The sequence below is a fragment of the Chelmon rostratus genome, chromosome 14 (genome assembly GCF_017976325.1).
Source record: "Chelmon rostratus isolate fCheRos1 chromosome 14, fCheRos1.pri, whole genome shotgun sequence".
Lineage (NCBI taxonomy): Eukaryota > Metazoa > Chordata > Actinopteri > Chaetodontiformes > Chaetodontidae > Chelmon > Chelmon rostratus.
The window spans coordinates 15857896-15873040 of NC_055671.1; the positions used below are offsets into that span (position 1 = coordinate 15857896).

A 15145-nucleotide genomic window follows, 5' to 3' on the forward strand; every position below is an offset into this window, starting at 1 on the left:
GAATGTGAATGAGTGGACTCAAAAATTAGAGTTTTAGATTTAGTTCAGAACAATGCATGCAACATCAACACCATATGGCATCAGACTTAAATCAGTACCTCACAATGTAAAAACCTGGTATTCTTTCTAAAGAACTGCGGCAAGAATATGTATGGAGTTTTGCAGCTGAAACAGAAAACTAACATTACTATGTAATGTAATGTAACTACCCAAAATTTTTGACAAACAAATTGTTGACAAAACAATCTCTCCACAAGGTCCATTTAGCACCTCTCAGCATTTGATCAAATGTCACACAATCTCATAGATATTCAAAAGTCCCATTTTTTTTTTACCACTTTAACGACTTTCCTCTGTGATGACTTGAGATTAATATTAATTAAATCACAAGGAAACGCCGCTGAGGAAGATCATGTAGTAGTTCTGAAAGCTAGTTCAGAACTACTAACTCGACCCACTGGTGAGATTGTTTTATTAACTACTGTTGTTGTGTCTCGACCTCAGACAGTCTTGACACCGGGAACAGCATGTGTAACAAAATAAACTCGACACAAATGTCCACTAACTAGCCTTTTCTTAGCTTTCCACCACGTCTTATGGTCGTCATCAGCAAATGGCGCTGGCTCAGGTCAGCTGAGGCTCACAGCTGAGTCATGAAAACGTGTTCTTACCTCCCTTTAAGTAGCTGGAAGATTATTAAAATCATCCTTTTCCACACTGTCCATATTTATTACCATACATATTCTGTATCTGTAACCCTAACCCAACATCTGGGGTGAGGCCTTGAGGTTTGTCTTGCCTGACTTGTAGCAGGGACTCGACTCGGCTTGCTTGATGCTTGACTTGAAGGTTAAGACTTGAGGCTCGCACATATGTGACCTCCTCCCACCTCTGACATTTTGACACAGCTCCTCTACCGTACAGCCAGACGAGTAATGAAGCAGAATCATTTTAGCTGCTGTGGTGCTTTAGTGCTGCATATTCCAAGACAAATTTCAAATGCATCAAATTACCACAAACCAACTGACACAGACAAAAAGGGGTCTTTGGGGCCCCTGTGGATTTAAAGACCACAGTGCGCTCACCCACTTTACCCAGTTGGTAATCCAGCCATGCAACACATCATTTTGACTCTCTTTAGGTGATTCATTTTATTTACAACACGTTCACATTGCTTAACTCGTTTTGATATAAAGGCACAGTAGTAAATATATCGGCCAAACAGAGTTAATGCTGACAAGATGGAACCAGAAAAATAATCTGTTGAGAATAAATGTGACCCAAGTAATGCACACACCAAGCCACTGAAATGCTGTCTTTCTTCTCTGTTGTTATTTTTGGTTACTGTGAATGTTTTGATTTCTGTTCCTGTGAAAGGCTGAATGTACTGTTTTTCATGCACTGGACTATAACCAGAGGTAACTTTAAATAAAATGGATTTGTAAATTGCTCTTTCTCTGTCTCTCCGCTCATCGCTCTCTGTCCGATGGTACTATAGTAGCCACTCGTCTCACCCTTTGTCCTTGCCCAGTCACACTGCTTTGGGTTGCTCTTTCAATTTACTTCCACTTTATCAAGCTAACCCAACTGGGTGTCTCTGCAAACACAACAAGCGTCATGGCTGCACACTGGACTCCAGTGTTAGAACCGCTAACAAAACACTACCTAATCTCCGCCTTGGCCCGCTGTGCCCATCCTGTCTGCCCACTTTCATTACTCAGGACATCAAAGCTCACTAGCTTTGTAGATCACAGCTCTCGCTGATAGGGAAGGTCAGGGTCGGCGTATGTGTCCCAGGGCTCCTATACATTTTTTAAATTTCACTATTCATTATGTGTTCTTTCCACTGGGTTTCAGTGCAACACAGGTACTGAACTGTATGATGAAGTGCAACACAGTGTGAATCTACTATTTATAATTGCTTTTTTTTTTTTTTTTTTTTTTTAATCAAGTGGAAGCCACAATTGTGTCCAATTACAGTCATGTCTACTTTGGATCCCCAGCAGGTCTAGATCTACATCACATGATCACTATTCTGGGACAACTTTAATCCACCTGTGGCCAGAATTCCTCTTCCCCCGTTAATCCCTGTATTTCCTGACGGCGAACTACAGCAAGGAAAGATTAGAGGACTTTAAGATTCATGGTTAGTGAAACAAAAAGACCCAGTGTTGCCACTGAAGTGCCACAGCTTGTGCCTATTATGATGCTTCCTTCTTGCACATAAGCACTAAGACGGCGCTCGAGTATTGATAATGTGATGCATAAAAGCTGTTCATGAACGCTATAAAAGATTAGCTTTATTGATGTGTTAACATTTGTTACGATCCAGTTAGTTATTTAACACATTCATGCTTAATAAGACTTGCAAAGAGAGGCGGAGTGTGTCATGTGATGCTTCACTCTAGTAGTTAAACAGCTAAACATAAATGCTAAAATATTTTTCGGGGACTGGTCAAATATTATTCAAGGGAAGAGGGGATCAGCAAAAAGGGAGGGGGTGAGGGTATGGTCATTTTTTTTTCATCCAAATTGCTTGCTTTACCTGATGAACAGTCCAAAAACCAAAGATGTTCAGTTCACAATTATATTCGGCATTGAAACAGAAAAATAACTCAAAAGAATATTTGCCAATAAAGCGTTTCAGCTGTACTTAGATTAACAGCTTTAATGTGGTTCACAAAGGTGCATTTTACCATGGAGGAACACAGTTATCTCAATGTAGTAGGTTTTTATTTTTGTGCACATTGCTGCGGTACATCACAAGTTCCATCAAGATAAAGGTTAAATTGGCAAGGGTGATGGTCAACCCTGAAATCTGATTGGCCGCTCCAAGCGGAAACCCATTATCCTAAAGTATGATTGGCTATCTGCCCAGTGCGAGGCGGGACCATAGTTCGACCCATCTGTTTGACAAGTATTTTTGAATCTGCATTGTCTTCTTTTGTATGTACAATGTATTTTTGGGGACTACTGAAGCTTTACATTGTATTTATATGGTGTCAGTGGCCCATTTGTGTCACCCTTGTCAAGAAAGTCTGGACACACCACTGGAAGTTGGGTACATGTTGTACCAAATGAAAACCATCATACTGTTTTAACATGTTGTAAAGAGGGTATTGTACATCTAGGGGAGAAGAACATTAAAACATCAATAATGCTGGGAACAGCTTTGCTTTTTTACAAAGTGAAAAATAACGCTCAGCCGATCTCACCACAGCAGTCACTTTCATATAGTAACTTCATAACCGGGCCACAAGTAAAAACTATATAGACTGTTTTAAACAATGTTTAAAACGTAGTAAAATCTTATGTACAAGCTGAAAGACTTATGCAAAGAATTGTAAAATTTCCTCTACAATTTACAGTTTCCAACCTGTTCGTGCTGTTTTCCATTTCATTGTTAAATTAGGTCATCCGCCAATCTGCGGCCATTCATCCAGCACCCGTGACTCTCTCTGATCTGCCTCTTGGCGTGATGCACTAATCACACACTGAAAGGTGAGTTTTAGAGGTTTTGCTTCTATTCCTCTTCCTTAACACTGAAAAGAGACATGCAGACATGGAACAGCAGGCAGCAGGAAATTTAATTGGTGGACAGAATTAACAAGGAAGTTCCTCGTCACCCATAGTGGAACTGCAATGATAACATGTATTATACACTTCACAATAATATTGATAGAAAGAATTAAACAGCTGAAAATAAGCGCAGAAGAAGCCTTATTTCAGATCAATAAACCAGATGCTGATTACGCCTTTAAACAATGAAATATTGTTCATATAATGAACCTCTTGTCACAGTGCTTAGATATGGTTATTTACCTAACTTAACATTCCCAATAGCTGATATGACAACACACAGCCAAAGTGTAGGCATGACAATGTATCCAAGACGGCAGAGTTAAAACAATTAATCAGGAAACAATCCTGTCTAAGAGCATGTCCAGAACATAAAACTTCAGGGAAAATATTTTGAGTGGAATGACATGTCACTGTCTTTTTCATGATGCTACATGTGGCTCGACTTTGGGAGCTTTTCATCGAAATCACATCTCCGCCAGCGAAAGAAAACTCTAATCATAGCAGGAAATTACCCTCATTTTAAAGTTGATCAAATCAATTAAAGACATTCAGAAAGCATAACCATTGTAAAAACAAAACTTCTAGCTATGACAAAAATGACAAAAGGATATACGGAACATGTTTTCTTTTTCGCTGATAACTCAATCAAAATAATACAGTATGTGGAATGACTGAATAAAGACACAACATCGAACAATTTATAGATGTCCAGGAGCAAGAGTTGTGTTTTTCCTACAGCGTTGATACTCATCAGTTCTGACATTCCCACCAGCTTTTTAAATGACGTGATGTAGAAATAAATGTACATGGAGCAGGTGCAGCAGTCTGTACTGTCTTTGCAATAAGAGAGAAAAAGAGACAGACAGTAAACATGAGAAATAATATACAGGCGTGTTCAAGCTTTTAGTGGATTTGGTCAATGCGGTGAGTCTTTTTGAACACAGTCTACTGATGCACCGACTAACGTAATGTTAATATCAGAGTATTATTGAAAAAAGAATAACCAACATGAGAAATGACTGTGGGTCCATACGGCACAACTGCTAAACTTTTAGACGTTTGCAGTCTTTCTATGTGTTGCTTGGGCATTACAGTCAAAGACACTGAACAGGGTTGCAACACTGTGGTCTCTAAAATCATTTTAAATAAGCATACACTTGTTTTCCGTAATGGAAAACAAATACGCAGACAAAAAACTTAAAAAAAAATACATAATTTGCGAGTGTTGCCATGTCCTGGAATAAAACTGGACGGGCCAACTCCTGCTCTTTCTTGCTCCATTTTTAAACTTAGCCAAGTCAGGAAACGAAGCGCAGGTCATTACTCAAAACATGTTAAATCATTTTCTTGAAAAGATATTTGTCCATATGAATGTATTTAGATTGACAACACTTTCTGGAATGTAACTGACACTTTTTCAGTCAGTCAGTCGGGCAGGTAAAAGAAATGATGACAGCTCTAATACCAGCTAAGCATGGTACATTACACAGGACTGCATGCAGTTTTCATGGCACGGTGTCAGAACTGAACAGACATTCCCTGAGCTGAGGGGTTACTGTGCATCAGACTTCACCAATTAGCATCATGCAGCGCAGATGATTCTATCGCTAATGTGTCAATTTCATGTTTTTATTCTATTTTTTTGCAATGATGCTTTTTAGGTGTTTCAAGACATTGCATGTGACCAATGTGCAGTAAGTGTAATGCAGTGGGTTTTTTTCATTACTGCTACATGTATGGACATTAAATTCAACCCATTTAGTTCATCATACATAAACTGTGTCTCATGAACTACAGACATTGATGGTAGACTCAGATGCAATAGACAGTTAACATAAAAATGCAGAGTGTATCAATGTTTACTGATTAAGTGCTTTTCAAACACAGGATTAGCCATGTCTGAAAAAAATGAATTTAAGGAAGTGAAAATCTGACTGAGCAACATGACAGTGATCAGAGGCATGTAAAATGAGTTGTCAGCAAGAGTGACACACATATATTGCAAAGAAAGCGTGCAAATTTGCCATGCAGCCAATGATTAGTGCAGTTGATAATGGCGATGTTTCAGAATTAGTTTGGAAAGAAGTGTTTCAAAAACAGCTCTAGTCATTGGTGACATACATACATGTTCCCATTAAACAATAGTTCACATAACTCAAAACACTGGCGGTGGTGGTTTGTGTTCCCACTGGTGGACTGAGAAACCTCTGCGAGCCAGTTTCTGAGGCACAGCTGATTAGCTCTATAGCACTCATGACCAAATAAAACTTTCAACTGCAAGTGAGATAAAGTCATTTTTCTCTACATGCAGAACTGGCTTGCAGGATGTTCTTCCCTTTGCAACACACCATGATCACTCCAACATTTTTTTTTGGGAATAACTGGTTGTTTTATGTGACAACCAGAGACTATGTGTGGCACATTTACAAGGTAAAATGACAAATTGTAGTCAGATCTCTTGTGATCATTATATATGGTATTGGCGTTGTTTTCCTCAAGTATTTGTGAACTATCGCCTTTGGTCTTTACAGTTCCCATGCAACCCCTTTAACTTCCAGAAAGCTCTTGAAGACAGGATAAAGTAAAGCAAACTTACTTCATTCATACCTAAAAAAAACAACAAAAAACAAAGAGAACAAAATATGGTCAGTACCCTCATTTACAGTCTACATGTACTCCTATGGTACACATTAGCGCAAACACACATATTTAGCCATTACTCTACTTTATTCACATTATATTACAATTGTAAATATATGACACTCAACGGGGAAAGACAATGTATCATAAATTACTTTCAATCCTGAAAATTTTGATTACCAGTCAAATCCTCACGATACAATCACAACCACTGAGGTTTACTTTCCTTACTGTATAATTATAAGACAAATTCACAGGGGAGAAACCTTATAAACACGTCCTGAATGTATAGCAGAAGAACATACTCTAACTCCATGATGGAGTGAGTGAATATGAATTCACAATGATATATATATATATATATATATATATATAGAGAGAGAGAGAGAGAGGCAGATAAAGCAGAAAGACAGATTAAGAGAAGGTGGGAGGGAAGAGAAAGGCGAGAGACAGTCCAATCTACACCCCCTAGTTTAACCCCCACCTCCCTCAGTAACCCTAGTGTCGTACTTTTCCAGGAATGTAGTTACGGTCAATGCTTTCCTCTTGCAGAAACATGTGAAGACAGCGCTCGTTCTGGGCCAACGGGTGACCTGCAATTCTACAGAAACAGACACACACAGACAGGCAGATGAACAACAGACACAATGCTGCTCACGGAGGCTGGTGAAACAATATTGTGGATAAGTTAGTTGATGCACAGACATAGATTAGATTAAGCCGTGCGTAGCTAAACATCTTTGGCTATGTCTGACTCCACTGAATATGTGAATTTCTTGGGCCGACACATTTTGTGGCCAACAGGAAACACGGCCTTAAATCTGATTTACACCTAAACACATAAAATATGTATTTTGAATTGACCGACTTGTTGATGAACTGCTCCAGGCCCAATCGCCGCTCCTCAATGAAGGACTCCTCGAAAAGGCCCTCATCTCCACGGAATGGCAACTGTCTCTTCAGGGCTTTGCCCGGCAGAGATGGTACTACAATCTGAAGGCAGAGGTCAACACGATAGGAAAGATGACAAAATGCCACCAAAATATGAAATCCAAAGTCCACACCTGCTATGCTGTGAAGTCAAAACTGCAGACATTTCCATCAATATAGCCGAGCTCCAGCCAAGTAATAAACTTATTCAGAATGGCAGCGCAGAGGCATGGGAACTCTGCACCAACACAGTTAATAAGGAGGACATCACACACCTGCATTTGCCATATCAACACATAGAAGAAAACCTACAGTGTGATCCTACTATTTACTTTATGTGATTATATAATTCCACCTGTAACACTAACATTATCACTTATCGGATCACTGTAATTATTAGTTTGCACAAGCCAGCCTGCTTAAATTATCATCCTGAAGAATATCATTATTGCCCACTCACCTTACTGTCTCTTTCCAGCTCATTCTTTAACCATTCAAAGTCACTGTATCTTCTTCTCACACAGGAATCCTTCAGTTTGAAAATGGGAAGGTTTGTCTACACAGAAAAGAAAGAAAACAGACACTGATTTATTCTAAATTCATTCACTTCCACATGGTCGCTGTTGGAAAGTGATAAGAGAGCCTGCTGAACAGTTAACAACTATCATGACTGAGTGCTGAAGGTACAGTGAAAGTGTTTTGAGAGACAAAGATGTCACGTGACGAGAACAAATATCTCTTATCACCATAATTTGACTAAATTTGACTAACTAAGGATAAGACCACCGGAGCATCAGGGAGATGACTGATGAGAAGACCAATTCTTTTAATAAAAACATTAACAAACAACTCTGTTAAATGCCACAATCATAGAAACATGAGCAACACAGCCACCACGAACGTACCTTTCAATGTTTGTCTGAATCGGCTACCTGGCCTGGCAGTTACTGCTCACTGCTGGGGGTGCGAACTGTGCTACTGTGTTAGCTGCTAAACGAGAGTCTGTTGGCTCAGGGGGTGTGTGTAGTGGAGCTCAGCACATCACTGTCATTATCAAACACCTAACATTATCACAATGAACATAACCAACAAACACGGCTATGCTTGTACTCACAGCCGTCAAGCTAGCATGTTAGCATTGGGAAATTTTTCTTGCGCGACTAGGTTGCCATAGCTTTAGCCATGTATTTGCCTAGCCTTGTGGAAGACTTGTGTAAAAAAGGTCCCTTAAATTAGTTATCTCCATAGCCATCACTCCAGGAAATACACCTGCAGCAGTATGTGAATGTGTTTAAAGGATCATGATGGATAGCCTCTCCTAAGTAACAGCCACACACAAGCACAGAAACGAGTTTCGCTAGTCAAGACATGCCTAATACATTGCAATTACGCAATTACAGTGTTTGCATAATCTTCCTGAAACTGTTGTCCTTACACTTAGCTGTGTCAGGGATTTTCTGTACCTCACTCTTTCAGGCTCAACTGCCTGCCTACTGGACGATGAAGTTTAACTTACTAGCGTCTCCTCACAATTAACTATTATTATTTTTGTTCGTGTTCACATAATTCAATTAGCATATTAATAACACCACCCATTGAATTAAGTAACAAGCTTTACTGCTAGCCGTTTCTCTCGTTTCAATAACACCACCGACACTGCTAGCATTCCCCATTTAGGCTATAAAACGTAATGTAATGTGAGCGTTTTCTTACATGTGAAGATATAACGTTACTCATCTCGTACGTTTATTGAAGAACGGTAGTAACGTCTGTTTAATGCTAACCTGGTCGAAAAACGTGGTAACTTGGTTTGCCGACAATACAGGCAATGCTAAATTAGTCCATACTGTCTTGTCAGGTAATGTTTAAGTGCAATGAGCGGTTAGCGTTTCAAAGACGTTTAATTACTACGTTGACTCTACTAAAGGAACATGAAATTGCAAATGTGCTTTTATCACGTATGCTGGAAGATGTTGGTATGTTCACGGAACTTGTGACTATATGACAGTCTTGCTAACTAACTACATCAACCAACCTCTGGCAAAAACACAAACCAGGCCAGAGACAATCCCCGGTCCTTGATTTTTAGTGGTGCGCCATCTTGAGCCACTCCAAGCGCCTAACGTCCACGTCAAAGCTTCGTCCCCGGGTTGACTTCGGCACAGCGGCTAAACATGCTAACTGGTTAGCAACAACACTGTAACGTTAATTACCAGTTAGCTTCGCGAATAAGAAGCTAGGGTTGCAACAAGCTGTTCTGGCATGCAATGCTGATACCTACCCGCATACGAACTTCGTAAGTTGTGTAACGGTTCCGTCCAACTCCAATGATTTGTGGATCATAAACGTCTATTTCCAGAAAATTGCTGGGGGGGGCCGTAAGCATCCGTCAGGTCCTGGGGCTTAGAATTCAACCGGCGAGTGTCGGCCACCGACATTTTGTCGGGTTGTAATTTTTGGACGACCAACGGCGAATTAGCGTCGAACCAACTGTATGCACATTAAAACTTAAATCTCATCTGTAGACATCAATTGATCGCGACAGCTGATTGGTTCAGCTAAGGAAGTAGCTGACTTGTATCTCTCTCTTCTTGCGGGGGCAAGCCGCCCTGCGCCCTACCCTTCTTGAATCTGAAAAATGCGTTGAGTCAGTTCCGTACTGTGTGGGACGCTCCGCGCTCCCTCTAATGGACAATGGGGAAGCTGGATAGACCAGGCTCATCTCAGTTACTCTAATATCAATCATTACAGTTGTACAAATAACGTGCCAGTGCTTTTAACGTAAACAGAGAGGTATTTATTTATGTGAAACGTAAAATACAGCAAGGTCTGCACAGCTCATTCAGTCCTGTTCTGACAGATAGACTGGATGTTGGACAGAGACACTACAATATAAGTAGGTTATAAATCAAAAATGTCCTAGCAAATTAAAAAAAAAATACATTCAAAGATATATTCAGATAGGTTGCATTCAGATGGATAGGAATATAATACAAAAATCATGATGCTTGGATGAAACTATTATGATATCAGTATCGCACTGGACCAGATCATCTAGATACTGAAATGTTGTGGTGTCACTTTGTAATGAGGCGCCTTTTATTACAGGGTTTATAGATAGTAACTAATGACTTTGTTAATGCATAATAAATTAGTCACTAATAATTTGTAGATCAATTGGAAGACCTCAAGAAGAACAGCTTTCGGGTTGCCAGGTTGGGAAAACTCCCTTTGGCTGGCGTTTGTTTGTCTATTTGGTAATTATGCAGTTCTAAATATAGTAAGTCATTAATAGATGTCAATAGTTTCTTGCTTCTAGCCATCAAGTCTGCAGTTATAAATGTTAAACTAGAGTTTGGCTGAGACTTGGCAACCCCAAAGTTACATTTTAACTCTTAATTATTTTCTAGCCATTACGAAATAATTTTTAACAATCAATAGAGTTTAGAGGTTACAACTTTTAAATCCTTTATAAAGGGTGCCCTGTTGGAAAGTGGTACATGATTGGCAATTTGACTGGCTGATGGAGCAATGAATGCTGCCCTATTGGCCATTGTGTTTTTTGTCAGCAGTTGTATCTCAAATATCGTCATGTTACCAAGAAGGTGTTTTGCCCAAAATACAGGAATGTTCGATTTTTTCATTGGCAGGTTCTAATTAAAATCCCATTTTCTCCAAACGTATTTCCAAATAATAAAATGAAATTAACTTTCCATCAAGAAATAGTCAAACAGAGGAGAGTGAATGAAATCAAACATATTTCAAACAGGGGCTTGAATTGGGCAGCGCCAGATTTAAGTGGAAAAAGTCAGTGATTTTTCTATTCTAGCATACTGTAGGTGTGCTGAAGAATGAAAGCCTGCTTTGATGATACCGATTTTAATTCATTTCTTTCATTTAGTGTGCCCTTTCCACAAGAACGTAGCTGCTCCTCTGATGTTACATTCCCTGTTATCGACACAGTGAAGCTGGGTTTTGGATTGAACAGTTTTTAAGACACTTTGGATATTATATTCCTCAGGCACACATATTTAGTACATTTGAGGAATAACTGATATGTGTAATTGTTGTTATTAACCCTAAACCAGCGATTGCAAGAGATGAGAGGAAGTGGACATTTTAAATTGTCTGATTGTGAGGCAGATCCATCTTTCTTTGCAATCACACAGGAGATGTGTCAGCGTAAGAAGGTCTTGATTGTAAAGTTTTGGGAAACTCAACCCTGATTGAGGGCCTTCTTCACAGAAACCTACTCCTCCTCCTCAGATACGACAAGACCTGTGGAGGTGGAAGAGGAGCAGGGGGTGGACAGGTCTGGCTCGTGTGCAGGGATTAAGACGGAGCAGTCGGTTTGGTCAGTGGTGACAGAGGAGGTGGAGCTGTCGGAGCTCTGGCTGTCAGACTGGGAGACGTGGCAGTACTCGCGGACAGGACAGGCCCGCTCATTGTAGTTGGACTTAAAACTCTCTTTCAGGCCTTTGGAGAGTTGAAGCCAGTCCTTTACAAAACAAAAACAAATGCATGAGTTGGTTTGCTGCCACGTCACGTGATAGTACATTTCTGTCAATGGGTATTTCACCAAGTGGGACTTCCATCAGTTGAGTATGGCCATTGTGGCTCGATCCCTCCAGCAACAAGTCCAGTGGCTTGAGATTTTGTCCAATTTGACCAATGAAATTCCCCTTAGCCTCAACTGTACTTTGTGATCAGCGCTAATTAGCAAATGTTAGCGTGCCAACATGCTAAACTAAGATGGTGAACATGAACAACACAATTGCCCGCTATACATCACCATGTTAGCAATGTCACTGTGGGCATGTTAGCACACTGATGTTAGCATTGAGCTTCAAGTGGAACTGCGCCTCAGTACAGTGTCACATAGACGCTGGCATGACTTTTAAATTTGCCCTTTGATTCTTCGAATGGCTGCAGTTGTTTTTGTCAATCATTGTATTTGCTTCCTAATAAGAAAGGATTAAGTTTGTATACGGATCTTTTGTGCGACTGGGATTTCAGGGAGATGGCACAGGCCTCTGCATGCTACTAACCTGGATGTCGTGAGAAATGAGGGACGGCTTTGGAACCACAGGGATGAGGATGATTCTGAACCTGTGTGAGAGGTAGACACAATTTCACATATTTTCTATCCCTTTTTATTGTCTATTTGTTCTTTTCTACATCTCTTTTTTATTCTTGCTTTTATTGCCGTCTGTAACATCTTCATTTCCCCAGCAGGGGATCAATAAAGTTATATCTCAGTACTTCACACATGATTTACACACAACATATAGGCTGACCCACCTTTCATGGTGCAGCAACATCATGACCAGCAGGATGAGGGTGAGAGCGCCCAACACATACAGCACTGGGGTCCACACAGACATTGAACCATCGGTTTGATTAATGACTATCAGGTGGAGAGAAAGAAAGAGGCGGTTTGTGATTATTTCATAATCTGGTACCTTAACTGTAATGTGCACATGCAGAGCATTAGATGCATATACTTTTATACTGATGATTAATCATGTGTGCTTACAGGACATTAAGTTTGCTTGGTCAAGTAACATATTTAAAGGGAAATAAGTAAGGTTTTTAGTGCCCTGTTGCCCAAACTGGCCATTGTATTGCTGTAAAAGGGCTCTGTTACATTTCTGGCTTTGGAAACTCATGTATCAACCTTTTGGATAAAGGATAAAGACATGTAGCAATGTTACCTGTGCTGTTATTGGATCCCCAGACCACAGGCTCACTCCAGTCACTCCAGAATGAAGAGTCTCCACAGGACTTCGCTATCTTGCTCCGCACTTGCAGCTCATACAGAGAACTGCTGGAGGGCAAGTTGATGCAGTAACTCTGCACCCCAGTGCACATGTTATTATTCTGTGCAAAATGAGAATTAGACAGGGAGTTAAGAGTGGAGATAGGTGCGAGTGGAAGGCAAAATCAATAATGAAACAAAGATTAAAAAAGAAGGATTAAAGACTGAAAACTCAAATTGCCTACATCCCAATTCTTGTTATTGATCCTGTAGCGAACGTCGCTCTCCACACAGTTTGAAGCAGTCTGGTTCCAGTAAAACCACAGGTTCGAGTCAGATCCAATCTTGACAGTCAGGTTGGTCGGTGGATTTAACTTGACTGGCGACGACACAGACAATTCAGTATCAAAGAATATAAAATGTCATGACAAGGTGACAGGGCAGACATGCCATTTCAATTCTAAGTTTTCTTAATAGTCTGATTTTATGTCAAAATACAAGCATTATTTTTCCTTTCCTGGAAATGACTGTAGATTGAAGCTAAAGTTGTGCATCATAGATAGGCATAGACCAGCATACCTTTTGATTTAAGATCATGCTCCATCTGAAAGCTGCTGTTGCCATGTACCAGTTTAGTGTAAAATGTGTAGAACCGCTTGACTGTGCCGTCGTAGGGTCGGTTACATCCAACGTTTGTTCGGTTCTCCGACAGATAGGTGGTGCACTCAGGCATTTTTGCATCATTGTGGAACCTGTGTGGAAATCATTATTTAGTCACTCATGCACAAAACAAAGTATGCAGCCATGTCAGCTGTAATATAGTGAATCACTTAATTGTTGCAGAAGGCCATCTGCAGCAGGATTGTTGGGGAGTTGATAGTAAAAAGTGAAGGATTTTGACTTTAGTCTTTCACTTAAGTTCAAAATCCTACTCTTAGCAGTCTGATTTGGGTCATAGGTTAAGGTCATTACTCACTTGCTGTAGAAGGTGTAATTGACGTCTGAAGTTTCCTGCTTATTCCAGGAACAGTGAACATATTCCAGATGCACCACCAAACAGTCCACATCTGCCAGAGACACAAGATGGTTGAGACCAACAGTTTCATGAAGAAAATGAAACAAAACTCATGTAGAGACCTACGCAAATAGCAATAAACTAATAACAGTCCACTAACACTCACACACACACACACACTCATAGACACAATAAGGAAATGGCAACGCAATGACGTCAAAGGGGATTCACAAAAAAATGCATGAAACTGGATAGTCTCATTTAAAATAACAATATCAATGATGGATTATTTGTAATATAACAGCCTAATCATGTTTCAACGCAGATGTCCGATTCACCTCTTTCTAATCTTAGTTTTATTTTTTTGGTAAAATGATCAAAAATGTAGTTAAACTCACTCATACATTATGTATATAGTAAGGATTTTTTTTGCTTTATGAATTATTAACTAATACTAAACATATAAAAAAAAATGTACAAGAAAGGAAGCGTAACATGACGATAACTAAATGTAAAATATGATTAGTCAGCCAAAAAGCCATTACGCAAACTGAATAACTGCTCAGACCCATCCAAACAGGCAAAAAAGCAGTTATTATTAATATCACAATTTGCCTGTAATTTAAAAATTTGAAGAGTTAGGTTTTAAATGTTCTTACCAGGCGGTTCTTTGGCAAACACATGTCCTGTCAGACAGAGAAGCAAAAGCAGTCTAGTCGGCATCGTGGAGCAGACAAACAGGATGCTTTCAGCTCGCAGGTCTACTTCTACATCTGGGTTTCGGTGCGTCGCATATATATCATTTCCGTGTATAATGCTTGACTGTCACGGGTTTTTATTTCCTGCCAAAGGAAACTGACAAATTATAGGCTGTAAATTAACGTGATATACCAGCAGTAGACCTCATGCTGTTTGTGTGTACCTAATGTAAACGAACACAATTTATAAAACATTTTCAAAATGTGAGTTTGATTTTTTGCCATCATTCTCAATAAAAGTTGCCTTTGTAACAGTTATATAAGCAGTTTTTTAACTTCCTAAATGTCGTTTTTAAAGTGAACAAAGTGAATACCTTTATGCATGCATTAGATATGGGCATTTGGCCTCCTGCTGGAGTAACTGACACATGGATCCTTTTTTATTAATTGCTTCCCCTCATTGTTGCTTGACAAGCCAACAGGCGCAAAGTTCAGGACTCAAAAATGCAGACTCTATACACA

General features: G+C 39.7%; 2 protein-coding genes across 2 annotated transcripts; both read right to left on the reverse strand.

The window, feature by feature from the left end:
- Positions 1-1922: 1922 nt before the first annotated feature.
- LOC121617811 (sorting nexin-12-like) lies at positions 1923-9783 on the reverse strand. The gene is given in 7 exon segments (XM_041953046.1): positions 1923-4416; positions 6179-6189; positions 6733-6823; positions 7091-7215; positions 7613-7708; positions 9434-9526; positions 9528-9783. Coding segments are annotated over 6 exon segments (474 nt in total). The 5' UTR covers positions 9591-9783; the 3' UTR covers positions 1923-4416; positions 6179-6183.
- Positions 9784-9934: 151 nt separating this feature from the next.
- Positions 9935-14695, reverse strand: LOC121617808 (cytokine receptor common subunit gamma-like). The gene is made up of 8 exons (XM_041953042.1): positions 14585-14695; positions 13887-13977; positions 13490-13662; positions 13156-13289; positions 12867-13032; positions 12454-12559; positions 12201-12261; positions 9935-11650 (listed from the first exon to the last, which is right to left on the reverse strand). Exons 1-8 carry the CDS (start codon positions 14646-14648, stop codon positions 11402-11404), a joined length of 1044 nt encoding a protein of 347 aa, XP_041808976.1. The 5' UTR covers positions 14649-14695; the 3' UTR covers positions 9935-11401.
- Positions 14696-15145: the final 450 nt, after the last annotated feature.